The following is a 13157-nucleotide window of genomic DNA, read 5'->3' as shown; positions in this document are numbered from 1 at the left end:
CTTGCAGACCAAGCCCTACGAGGAAAGACTAGAGAACCTAGACCTTTTCAGCCTCCGCAAGAGAAGGTTGAGAGGCGACCTTGTGGCTGCCTATAAGTTCATCACGGGGGCACAGAAGGGAATTGGTGAGGTTTTATTCACCAAGGTGCCCCTGGGGGTTACAAGAAATAATGGCCACAAGCTAGCAGAGAGCAGATTTAGATTGGACATTAGGAAGAACTTCTTCATAGTTAGAGTAGCCAAGGTCTGGAACGGGCTGCCAAGGGAGGTGGTGCTCTCCCCTACCCTGGGAGTCTTCAAGAGGAGGTTGGATATGCATCTAGCTGGGGTCATCTAGACCCAGCACTCTTTCCTGCCTATGCAGGGGGTCGGACTCGATGATCTATTGAGGTCCCTTCTGACCCTAATGTCTTTGAATCTATAAAGAGATAGAGACTTTATATGTGAATTGATTCATTAGCTTTTGACCTGCCCTAGAAATCTGAAGCTTAGCTATATTACTTGCTAAAATTATGTTTTACACAAAATTATACACAAACTGGTATGTATTTGATGTGGAATGTTAGTATGAAAACAAAGCTGTGGAACACCTAACTGGAACCTAAAAGTTTAAATGTGTTCATCGTTTTTACAGTGGTGTAGGTTGTAGCCATGTTGGTCTAAGGATATAGGCAGACAAGGTTCTTTGGGTGAATCTGATATCTTTGATTAGACCAACTTAAATAGTTGGAAAACAATTATTAAGCAAGCTTTCGGGTTCAAAAACCCTTCGTCAGGCTAAGGAAGTTTCAGCAGTTGGTGTGGGCTCTTCCTGGATGGAATGAAAAGTAAAGAAGCCAGGGGCTGGGCTGGTATGCATACAAAACAGGCAGTCAGTGAAAACGTAGATACCCATTGACTCTTCCATCTACATTTTCACTGACTACCTGTCTTGTATGCATACCAGCCCAGCCACTGGCTTCTTTACTTTTCATTCCATCCAGGAAGAGCACACACCAACTGCTGAAACGTCCTTAGCCTGACGAAGGGTTTTTGAACCCGAAAGCTTGCTTAATAATTGTTTTCCAACTATTTAAGTTGTTCTAATCAAAGATATCAGATTCACCCAAAGAACCTTGTCTGCCTTCATTGTTCTTAGCTATTTTTGTTGAGTTGGAACAAGGAAAAGGTGGAAATGTATTTTGACCTGCAAGAGAGAATCACCAACCAGAAAGAAGAAAATAAATAAAAGGCAAACCTCCTGGTATATATATCATAGAAGGATAAAAAATCAAATGGGGTAGCAAAAAAAAAAAAAAAAAAAGAGATGACAGAACCATCTGCATTTTAGGTTACTGGTCTTATTTCCTTCCTTGCGAAGGCCTAGCATTTGAACCCATTTGAGGAATATAAAGTAAAAATCAAAAATCTTATAAGTCAAGAATTCCTTGTCAGATACTGACAAGCTTTTGGCCCCTTTTGTAAAGAGAGAACTTTCTTTACTGGAATCAGATAGCTTGTGACCTGTTTGAACCTGTATTGCTCCATAGAGCTCTTTAGAAAAGTCTGTACCCAATGCAGCTGGGTCAGGGCCCATCAGACACCAACAAAAATGTTCTGATATGAAGCGAGAAACTTTGATGCATGAGTCTGGGGTAAAGGAAACTAAAGCTGTTTCGTGCGCAGACGTTTCTTGTCCCCTGTGCAGTTATCAGCCAACTAAAACTGGAACTGTACCTGGACTCAGAAAAAGAACTCTAGAAAGATGGAAGGAGAAGTAGGTTTATTTGGTGAGATTTTTAGCTTAAAATACTAGTTTGTCTGACTGAAAAAACTCCCTGAGGGTTTTTAAATAGTCCAGGCAGGGGACACTGAAGTAAATTTATTTCTAAGTATGCTTTGTTGTAGAATACTTAATTCAGTTTCTCTGGGAAAATCCAGACACAATTTCCCTTGCCTACATATGTGCCAAAATTGTATAAATTTACAAATGATTATTTTTTCCCCTCTTGGGATTGTCCGTAAAAGCATTTTGATCAGCTTGCTCTGGGCCTAATAAGTCTACCCTAAAACCCCTACAGTAAAAAAGTAGATGAGTATTTTTTTAAAAACGTAGCTATCTAGACAATGGAATGGCTATATCAATTATGTGTACACAACTCATGCTTTAATAGACCAGGTTTCATATGTGAAGAGATTTTCAGGGTTCCAGCTTGAGGCTTGAACATGCCAAAAGAACTTAAAGCAAAACAGATGTGCTGTACTTTCTAGGTGTTTTATGAATGATGCAGTCCTAGACTCCCCTTAGGGTTACTACTATAAAGAGATGGCAGACCATCTCAGAGTACTAAAGTGAAAGCCCTGGACCTCCAGTATAGAGACACAAACATCAACTAAAAGCCTTCCTTTTTAAATGAAATTATTTTGATCAAAACTTGTAACAAAAAGTTGAAAAATAAAGTATTATTACTAATCTTAAAAAGGTAAAAAACTGTCTCTTGTAGTATTTTATTATTTTAAAACAAATGATTCCATAAAATTTTCAGCTCTGTATCCCTTCTTACATGTTTTCTCCAGCTCTAGGTAAATCTTTTCACCTTGCCATCAAGGAAGGTGAAATTTACTTTGTAAATTCACAAAATGTAATAGCAAATGTATTTTGTTTAACAAACTGAAGCTTAGTTCCTACATATGTGCAAGGTGGCACAGAACTATTTTATATATCAATGTGTTGTATTACACGTTTAGTATATCTAACCTGGAAAAGCTCCAGATGATTTTTAACCTCTAATACAATTTAATTTCATTAGTGAGGCTTGCAGAGACATGAAGTAGAGCCATATTTCATAGACATTAGACATTAGGGCCAGAAGGGATCTCGGAAGATCACTGAGTCCAGCCCCTGCCCCAGGGGCAGGAAGTCAGCTGGGGTCATAGGCTCCCAGCAAGATAAACATCCAAATTTCTCTTGAAGGCATTCAAAGTAGGTGCTTGAACCACCTCCAATGGCAGGCTAGTCCAGACCTTGGTGGCTCAGACAGTAAAGAAGTTCTTCCTTATGTCCAGCCTGAAACGGTCCTGGAGGAGTTTATGACCGTTCGACCTTGTCATCCCTTGGGTTGCTCTGGTGAACAAACGTTCCCCCAGATCCTGGTGAACACCCTTTATAAACTTGTACATGGACATCAGATCACCCCTGAGTCTGCCCTTTTCCAGGCTGAAAAGTCCCATAGCTCTCAGCCTGTCATCATAAGGTCTGTTTTCCTGGTCTCTGATCATGTGCGTGGCTCTTCTCTGGACCCTCTCAAGCTTCTCCTCACTCTTTTTGAATTGTGGAGCCCAAATCTAGATGCAGTACTCCAGCTGCAGCCTCACCAAGGCCAGTGCAATGGGAGAACGACATCCTGGGATTTGCTTGAGAAGCATCTATGGATGCAAGCCAGTGTTTTGCTTGCTTTAATAGCCGCAGCCTCACATTGAAGGCTCATGTTCATCTTGATGATTAAGATGATGATTGCTCTTCACTTTACAGCTCTCTTTGTTTTTACACGTACTTTCCTATTATTTATACCCTGAGCATGAATTCTCTCAGTGTACATCACCTTTCAAAATTTAAAATTAGTTAGAATATTCCATTTTAGAAATAATTTACTAGATGAGTCCATAATAATGCTTTAAGTTTCAGACCTGGAAATATAATTAGTTTGCAAAAGGATGTCACCAAGGGGAGGAACCTGAAGAAAATATCAAAAATGGTTGGTCGCTGGTATCAGTTAGAGGGAAGAGAAGCCACTATAAGTTATGGACTGAAACACCAGTAAGCAGAAACAAAGTGTCCATGTGTAAATTCAACCTTTACTTTCATTATGGTTTTAATTACTTTCTCTGTGAAAAGTGAATTACATATGTTGAAATCTGTAGCACTTATGGTCTTAAGAGGTCAAATGTTAACATATTTATTCCTGCTAACTTTAGCATATGCATTTATGATTGGTTTATCAGTATTCTTTCATATTAGTTCAAGAGCACTTTGCTCAAATTAAAACACAAGGGCTGTTCAAGGACACCATTAAGGCTGATGTTTATCCCTGGAAGAATGCGTTTACAAGGCTACGTGATCATCTGGAAGATCAAACATTATTTTCAGGATAACATGAAGTAAGAGAGGGTAATAAAACTATTTGGGTCTTGTTGGAACACAAGGAGATCAAAGGTGTGAATGTGCAGAAGAAAATCTAAAAGCACTCAGTTCAGTTCAGAAAGGGGTGTGATTTAAAGTTGAGGGATTATGAATATGAATACATTAATTTAGAGTGCAGTATTCTATTTTCTGGCGGCTGATTTGTCACTTGGTGCTCATTGTCCTGCAAATGGAATTAATTACTTTTCCAATTGTAGCTATAGACAAGAATCATCAGTAAACTTTCTCACTGTCTTTGAGTCAGACAGGCTCCAAACAGAAAGGATTTAGGCCTGTCCTGTACATTCGCATTCAAAGTCCCTCTGTTCCACCAATTTTGTGCCATCTCTGCCAAGTTATGTAAGGCTTCTGCTGGCAGCTAGCAGATAGTGCCTGTAGGCACTTCCATACCATCTGGCAATTGGCAGATGATGCCTGCAGGCACTTCCACACCTTCTGCCAGGATGCCCTCTCTGAGGTGACCCAATACAGAGCTGCCAGGGTTCATGGATAGGCATGGCACTTGGTTGATGGTAGCCACCATCTGCCTCCAAGACTTCTGTTGGTAGAGGGAGATAAGTATGAGTAAGGCTAGTGATCGTTGTAGCTGTAATCTAGTATGAATGGGTGTTTTGTATGAGGACTGAAAAAAGATCTCAAGTTTTAACTACTGAAGACATAGTTGCTCAGAGACAAGTTAACAGTCCAGAAGGTCATCCAGAAGATGTTGTTGGCTCTAATGGGTTCTTGACTGAATTTAAGTCCTGTGTTCCTATTGCATAAAACAACACTGTTTAGTGAAGGTCTGTTTATAGTGTGAAAATAACATTTTTTTTTAATATGGAATATATATAAGCATAATGGCCTACTGACCATAAAGGTAGAAGTTTAAAGAAAGAGAACTCTTCAGTTCACTCTCTCCTCAGTACTGACATAAAAATGCTGGCACGTATTGTTATTCAAGTATATGTTCATGTGTCACCTCCCACCCCCACACACACTTACCTCTTGCAAATAATAATTGTGAAACTGATTCGCAGTTAGCAGGCAAAGCTTTTCAAGAGTGATTTCTTTTTCTCTCCTTTGAACAATTTCTCAACCTCATCCATTTTGGAGTTATTCTCCAGGCTTTCATAAAACCTTGAAAAGCTGTTGAGACAAAGTGGAGTTACTTGAGATTTTTTTTTAGTAGTAATAATACATATCAGAATCCTAGTTGTAGAAGGTGGACAAAGACTACATACAACTCATATGATATCTATCATAATTCATGGAAAGAAACTGATTTCATTCTAAGCAAAGGGATCACTTTGGGTCAACTTTCTGTCTTTAGCTACTGCAGTTTAATATTGCTCTGGAACTGTTACTGCAAATCATTCATGCCAATTTAAATATAAGGGGTACCAGTAGGTAAATCTGTATGAAGAGTAGCCAAGGTAAATGATACTTCCATGACAAAACACATTTAAAGGGTATCTACACTGCATTGCAATGTAGACATACCCTTGGGTCAGGGGCCAGAAAAGTCTGTCCTGTGGGCCCAATTGGGCCTGCATCAGACTCCATTTCCCAGCATCCCTTGCCTGTGTCACTGCAGCTAATCTCCATGGAGACCCCAGCAGCAGTGGGGCTGTGACAGCACAGGGCAGGGTGCGTGGCTGGGCAGGGAGCTGTTCCAGGGCTGGGATCTTGCAGCAGTGTGTGCGCTCCAGAGCTGGGGCAGAACTGCGATCCACTGCCCACACACCCCAGGCAGGGGCATGCAGGCAGTAGATCTCAGTTCTGCCCTGGCTTCAGACCATGCTGTCACTGCTGCAAGATCCCAGCCCCAACTCCATCCCAGTCCTGACAGTCTCCACCCAGCGGCATGCCCTGCCAGTGCTTGTGGGGCTGGTCTCCATGGAAACCTTTGCCCTTCACTGTCATGACCCTGTCACTAGAGGGATCTCTGTAGAAACTGGCCACAGCTATGTAGGCAGGGACTCCTGGGAAATGGAAATAAGCCACTGGCTCCACCATTTTGCCCACCCCTGGGTTAAGTGATCAACACAAATCTGCATTGTTTCAAACCAGTTCTTGCTGCCAATGCATGAGTGGAATTAGGGCAAATTTGTCTGGTGAGATCAGAGATTGGTGGTGTTAGGAAAGGTATTACCTCTGGCAACTTTTTGGCTTCTAACTATTTTGACTTTTTGCAGCCTACTTGCACCCTTCTCCTTACCCCACCCATACCCTAACTTGTATCACTTAAGACACAGAAGGAGTATTGTATTCCTGCACAGCCTCAGTTTTGAATCCAGGGCCACTTAATGCCCAGTTATATTCTTCATTAGAATATCTCTACTGCAAAGTTTTTAGAGTCTTTGCTGGTTAGTAGTTTGTTTAAAGTTATGGGCTCTGTTTTATATACATATTCTGATTTAAATATTTCACTGCTGCTGTATCAGCATTGATATCCAATGAGTAAGTGACCAGAGGTAATTTAAAATAGTCCCACCTCCAATCTATAAAGGTATTTATTTGTATCAGTGTACAATAATGAATTGCCATTACTTTTTTGAACTTTAAGCCCTAAATTACTTTTTGAAAGGAGTTAAAGTACAAGGATGGTTTTCTTTCTCTCCTGAAAGTGTAAAGAATGCATAAACTTTCCCCTCAGTTAATATAAGAAAGAGCATACCCTGTCAAGTGAAATTCCTAACACTTTCCAAAAAGTTCACTGTGTGAAAATAAAGCATGCATTTTCACCACTTGAATAAAAACAAGACATTATATTAAGGTAGTTCCAGTCTCAATTTATGGCTTTTGCAACCACAAAAGTTGTACATTAAGTATGTTTTATTTACATATCTAGTTAAAATGTTACATATTTTAACTTGTTCATTGTAACTAGTTATTATGTATTTTTAATAATTAAAAGTGCTCACTTTTTAAAGCTATTTTAAAAACAATATTTATATTTTGAATAAAGCACTAAATGTTGTGCCTAAATTTGTTTACATTTGGCCAATTGCCTAAAAACACACGTGCATTATTATCTGGTTGAAATTTGCATATTTCTCAATTGATTTGCACAGGATGCTTCCTTACTGCATTCAGAAATCTATTATAAATGAGACCTCTGTGCAGAGGATGAATGCAGCAGTGACAGTTCAGCAGGATAATGGTGCTAGTCAGAAGCAGCATCTATTGCGACTCATCTAGCAACTTTTGTGGTGGTTTTACTGGAATGGTCTACACATAGAATAATCTGAAACTGCATTTTCAACTTCTAATTTAAGAGAACTTAAAATAGAAACCAGTGAGATGAAATGGAGCAAATATTTCAGTTCATAAATACAGGATACAGATCTAACCAAGGATAATTTGTCAGTCTAGAAAATACAATTAACAAATGGGACAAAATGGTATCAACAGAACTGGAGCATTGGTGTTTTTCTGAAAAAAAAACAGTTGCAGTAATTTTAAGAGGGGGAATCATCTCTGGCCCTAAAGTCCCTCCTTCTCCCCTGGAACAAGTCTACTACTTATACTAGATCTAGTTTATCATAATCTGTAAATGAGTAAAGTTTCTACTCTGGTTGTGGGTACTGTGTAGCACAGGGTCAGCAACATTTTTGGGAAGAGTGCCAAAAACGCCCACAACCTTGACTTGTAAGATGTTGGTGTGCCAAGGGCTGATGGCAGGGGAGCTGCAAGGAGCCCGATCCTTGTCGCTTCTGGGCAGCCCTGGCTCTTTCCCTGCTGTCCACCCCAAGGCGTGCAGGCCAAGCAAAATGCTTTTACATGCCATGCACTGTTACTCCCTCTGGGGGTTGCCTACCCCTTGTCTAGCATATTCTGATAATATGTTAAATTATGGCTGACATGACTAATTTGCCTTTCTGTGCATGAGTGTTCATGTTTCAGACTGTTGCTGTATCTTATCCACTAGACAAATAGAATCTGTAACAGGATTCATGGGTAACAGGATTCATGGGCGACTGGTGCCTCCTGAGTCTTGGGGCGGGGGAGACACTTGCGGACATCGGCGTCGGGGACGGAGCTCGCAAGCACCTGCAGACACCGGCAGCATTGTCAGTGGTGGGGACGAAACGTGTGAGCACCTGCAGACGCTGGCAGTGGTGTCAGCGCTGGGGATGGAGCTCATGAGCAGACGCTGGTGGTGCTGGGGACAGAGCTCGCGAGAACCCGCAGGTGGTGGTGGCAGGGACAGCTGGGGCGGGGTGGGCGTGGCACGGAGCCACGGCTTGTCCGGGGGGCACAGGGAAGTGGGGGGCAACTTTCGCCACTGTGCTCCGCTTGGCCGGGAGCCCCGGTCTGATGCTTGTCTGCTCGTCCGGTGGCTGCTGCTGCTGCTCCTGCCGCTCCTCTGGGAGGGCAGGGGGAGGCATGTGCCCCTGGATCTGTGCAGTGTGGGTTGGGGCCAGGGCTGTGCCAAGCTCTTCTGGCAGGGTGGTGCTGCACTGGGAAGGAGTTATGGGGAGGGCCAGGGTGAGCCACAAATCTGCTGTATCACCAGTTGTGAAGCTTGTCAATGCAAAAAAAAAAAAAAAAAAAAGTTGAATTTTAGGTCACTAGACCTTTCTTAAAATGTCACGAACACTGTATGAATTCTAAAATGACAGCATTCACTAGCAACCCCTGACCATTGGAAACAAGGTCTAACTGGATTGTCATTGTCTTTTAGAAGCTAGTAGGTCATAAGGTAACTGCTTGCAAGCTCAGGCTTGATTTGAAATTCTGCTGAGTAAAATTAAGATGGGGAAAACGGATCTAATGGTGAAACTTTGCCTTTGATTTTCAAGGTTTTTTACTTGCCCAGATGCGTTTGTGGTGGCTTAAGAAGGTTCAAATAGCTGTAACAGGGTGGGTGGGGTGTGGAAAGGGTGAAGGGTGGGGAACTGAGGAAAGGTTAATTTTTTTGCTTTGGAAAGTGGTTATGATGTGAACCTCTCCAATTTATGTTTTTGGTCACTCCTAGGTTGGATTACTCTAACATTTCTCTCCATGGGCTATGTCTCAAAATAGCTAGAAAGTCTTAATGCAGAGTGCAGTTGTTTTCGTAATAGTATTTTGCCTATAGACCCCATATGCTAACTAGAGAATATAGTGCTTTCCAATTATTTTTATAATGTGCTACAATACTATACACTACTTACAGGTCAAAACAAATCACTTCGTGGTGTGGGTAATTTAGGGATTACTTCTGTCTTCATGCTTTAGCTTGAAGTTGAGATTGTTTGGAGTGCTCAGGACAAGTGTCACTAAATTGTGGTGTTATTGCTCAGGAGATATGGTCTAAATCAGGGTTGTTAAAGATATGGTCTGTGGAGCACCAGCATCCAATCCCTTGGCGCTGTCTATGGGTCTAGGACTGGACCTACATGCGGTAGCATGTGCTGGACTGACCCCATGTGCTACTGATGGCATACAGGGCTGGTCTGCATACCCAATCCACCCCAGTGACTGTCCCAGTACCATTCTTTTGTAGGGCCCGCAGGGCCTGATTAAGCTTGACAGCCCTGTAATTAATGAAAAACTGTCGGTCTTGAAATTCATTCCCACCTCCCTTTCCCAACTGAGACACCATAGTTCATCATCTATAAGTCTAATTCTCCCTGTATGTCGATGTTATTAATAAAGACTTGATTTATGGTGGTTTCTAAGAGCCAAACGAGAGTGAAGCCTTACTGTGTCAAATATAGTAAAATGCAAAGTAGTAGTCAGTTCCCTGCCTTAGTGAGTTTATACTCTACAGCGGTGGTCAGCAGTGCTTTCTAGGGGCAGGCCAGAATGACCCAGCTCAAGTCTGGTGGGCTGGTGCTAGGTCCTGCCTGCTGCCACTGAACACCGTCAAATCCTCCCCCCACAGCTCTGTGGGCGAGATCCAGCTCATGAGCTGTAGGCTGGCAACCCCTTATCTAAATTGTCAAAAGCATTAGATGGTGGAGGAAAGAGGTACAATGCTACCAGAGGAAGCACTCTCATGGCAACAAATGTTAGCTCCATGGTTTGTTTTTGGGACTTTGCAGCTAGGAGGGGAGAAGGTTAATAAAAATTCAGGGAAGTGGAATGAGGGCAACCAGGTAGTCCTTATGAAACTGAAGTGAAGAGGGTAGGGGGAGGGAGGAGCAGGAATTGGAGCAAATGGCCAAGCAGCACAAAGCAGGAACGCTGAGTCAGAAGCATAGAAAGTTCGCAGAGGGGCTGAAGTCCCGGCTTTGGCTGCTTCTGGTGCTGCTCATGCTGGCTGGAATCCATGGCTAGTTTCTCCCTGCAATTTTTCCCATTCAGGCCCTTGACAGGGAGGGCATCCGCTGAGTCCTAGTGGCCAAAGAATGTGTGCCAAGGCTTGGGGGGAAGGGGCAAAGTAGGAGGTTGGATGACTTTTACATTATGCTAATTTAGATTGTTGGGATTTTTTACTGCGCGTGTCTTGAGAATGATGATAGGTAAATAACCTAATGATTGAGAGTACAATTGTTTGCAGTTAAAAAATATTTTGTAAGAAACATTGTTATAGGCTTTTAAAAAGTATTTTGGCTATTTTACACTTTAACATGGGAAAATCTGTATTTTTTTTAATGCCTGACTTCTGGGGGAATGCTATGTTGCCTTTCTCCTTTTAAAAGAATCAAATGTCACTGCATTCAATAACTAGGAAAAAAAGATTAATATTGATAGTTCTGACCAATAGAAACTTAAAATGAAATTATTTTAATTTGCTGAAATACTCCTTTTTTCCTGGCATGTCCGAATTCATATTAACACTACTTTGCCTTTCTTTTTTAATTAATTTAATGTTGGCAGTCACTTGAGCAAACTGTCTGTCAAGATGTGGGTGGCAGGCTATTATTTCACTTCATAAATCATAATTTATGGGCGGGGGGTTATGTCCATTTTGGGGATAAACACTTTATGCTTTGTGTTTTCAGCAGCAATATAAGATGTAATTGATACTTAAAGCAGTATGTTAGAAATATGGGTATAGAAAAGTGGGGGGGAAATCACAAATGTTTAGGTGTTCTGTGGGTTGGTCTACATACTGAACATTTTTTCCATCTGATTTCATATTCTTAGCGCTTCAGCAGAGGTTGATGATAGATTACATCTACATGATTGCTGCATATATATAGGTTTTTATATGAATGTTTCTTTAGTTGCAGACACTTAACAGATCAGTAACTCAATGGGGTTGTATTGTCATATTTCCTTTGCTGTTGAGTAAACTTATCTTGTACAATTGTCTTACAGATTCATGAGAGACTGCATTACTATGAAAAACAGAACCCTGTGCCCATACTCCATAGTGCAGCAGCCTTGGCAGATGATGTAAGTGTCCCCTGCTGAGATCACTGGTACAAAGTCTCCCAAAAAACTGTCTGCAAGCAGAACTCCTCATAGTGCAAACATACAGCTGTAATCCTCTAAGTTGAAATCATAAGAAGCTGCAAATGTTTCCAAAGGTGCTGTCATCACTGGTCTCTTTGCTGATATAACTTTGATTTTTATTCACTTTCCTGTTATAAAAACATTGCATCTAGATAGCTGCTTGTTCTGCTTTGGTAACTACGTAATAAAAATTACAGTTTGGAAATCTACAGGAAGGGAAAAGCTGTCAACTATTATGTTTTAAGAAAGTCACAGACAAGAGGAATGCTTTGGAAAAATAAAGACAAATGAGATGTCTACATTGCTGACAGGACAAGAAAAATGACAGATAACACTACAGAAATGAGGCATATGAAATAACTAAAAATGAGGGGTTGTCAAAAAAAATACCTGTGCAAGAAAAAGAACAGTAGTGATTTATGGATATTAGAGCTTTCCAAACTACCTTCATAGCCAAAAAATAAATTGTAGAAGTGGTCGGCATTGATGGAGTAGTTAATTTCCTGTTACTATAATTTTTACTTTAAAGAAAAAAAAAAAACAAGCTGCCATTCCTCGCTATTTTGGTTATTTCTAAGATTCAGTTGAATTGTGTGCACACCTGTATAAACTATGACTGAACCTGAGGTAGGGTGGATAGAGAAATGTTTAATAAACTGTGGTTTAGGTGAAATCCAGAAGTCTTTGGTGCAGTTGGTGATCTCAGTTTTTTTTCTTTTTATGGAAAAGGCAATATGTTTTAGGATTCATTTCAAATATGGCAGCATTGAACCTTGATGCATTTCATAAATATTCCTAGATATATAACTTTATTTAATTAATGCCCTCTAATTTTAAATAAGTCACCTGTTTATCTGCCATGAAACGCATGATAAATTTGGATGGCAGCATATCTTACAAAATTAAGGAATTCACCATACTGAAACCTGCATGAAAAAGCATAAGATAATTTTATCATCTTCAATCAGAAGACATCTACATCCTATAATATATCAAATGTTAATAATAACCTGTGACATCAGATGTATATGTTTGCTGTAATAGTATTTAAACAAATTATTTTGAAAACTAGAAAACTCAAATGATATAGTCCTAAAGGCTAAGTACAGACAGTCAAAAAGCCTGAGACTGAATTGATTCAGTCTTCGCAGGTCAGTCTAAGCGGTATAGCTTGAACCATAAGCAAGTGAACAGACATTCACTTTTGATTTCAGAAACACAGCGACATGCCTGCACTGGCCAAGGCCAGAAGCCTGGGGGGTGCCAGAGCACACTTCCCTACTTGGTTGGAGCAGACAGCTTGGGCCAAGACTAACTTACCAGCCTGCAAGGGCCAGTTTTTATAGGGGAGGGGCAAAGCATCCTGGAATGCCAGGGGACTGAGAGTTGGCTTGAATTTGGAGGGCATCTGGGACAGAAGGTCAATAAACAGATGTAACCTAAATTGGTTAAATCTGATACTACATGTGTCTAGGTTTATCTTAAACCAGTTTTGGCCACTTTGAAAGTGGGTTATGTGGACTGAACTTCTGGGCTAGGGACAGACATTCAAACAGCCTGAGCCTGAATTGATTCAGTCTTTTCAGGTTAGTCTAATCTGCAA

At 40.9% G+C, this 13157-nt stretch overlaps 1 protein-coding gene across 7 annotated transcripts in view; it reads left to right on the top strand.

Annotated features, from left to right (window-relative positions):
• Nucleotides 1-13157, top strand: part of MPP7 (MAGUK p55 scaffold protein 7) — a 277171-nt gene that overhangs the window by 154683 nt on the left and 109331 nt on the right. For all 7 annotated transcript variants that reach the window (XM_059729112.1, XM_059729113.1, XM_059729114.1 and 4 more), the window contains one exon: nt 11417-11494. In XM_059729112.1, coding sequence (XP_059585095.1) covers nt 11417-11494 — 78 coding nt within the window. The remainder of the gene's footprint in view (nt 1-11416; nt 11495-13157) is intronic.

The sequence above is a fragment of the Alligator mississippiensis genome, chromosome 5 (genome assembly GCF_030867095.1).
Source record: "Alligator mississippiensis isolate rAllMis1 chromosome 5, rAllMis1, whole genome shotgun sequence".
NCBI lineage: Eukaryota > Metazoa > Chordata > Crocodylia > Alligatoridae > Alligator > Alligator mississippiensis.
Note: the sequence above shows the minus strand (reverse complement) of the source record. Positions and strands in the feature narration are given on the sequence as shown.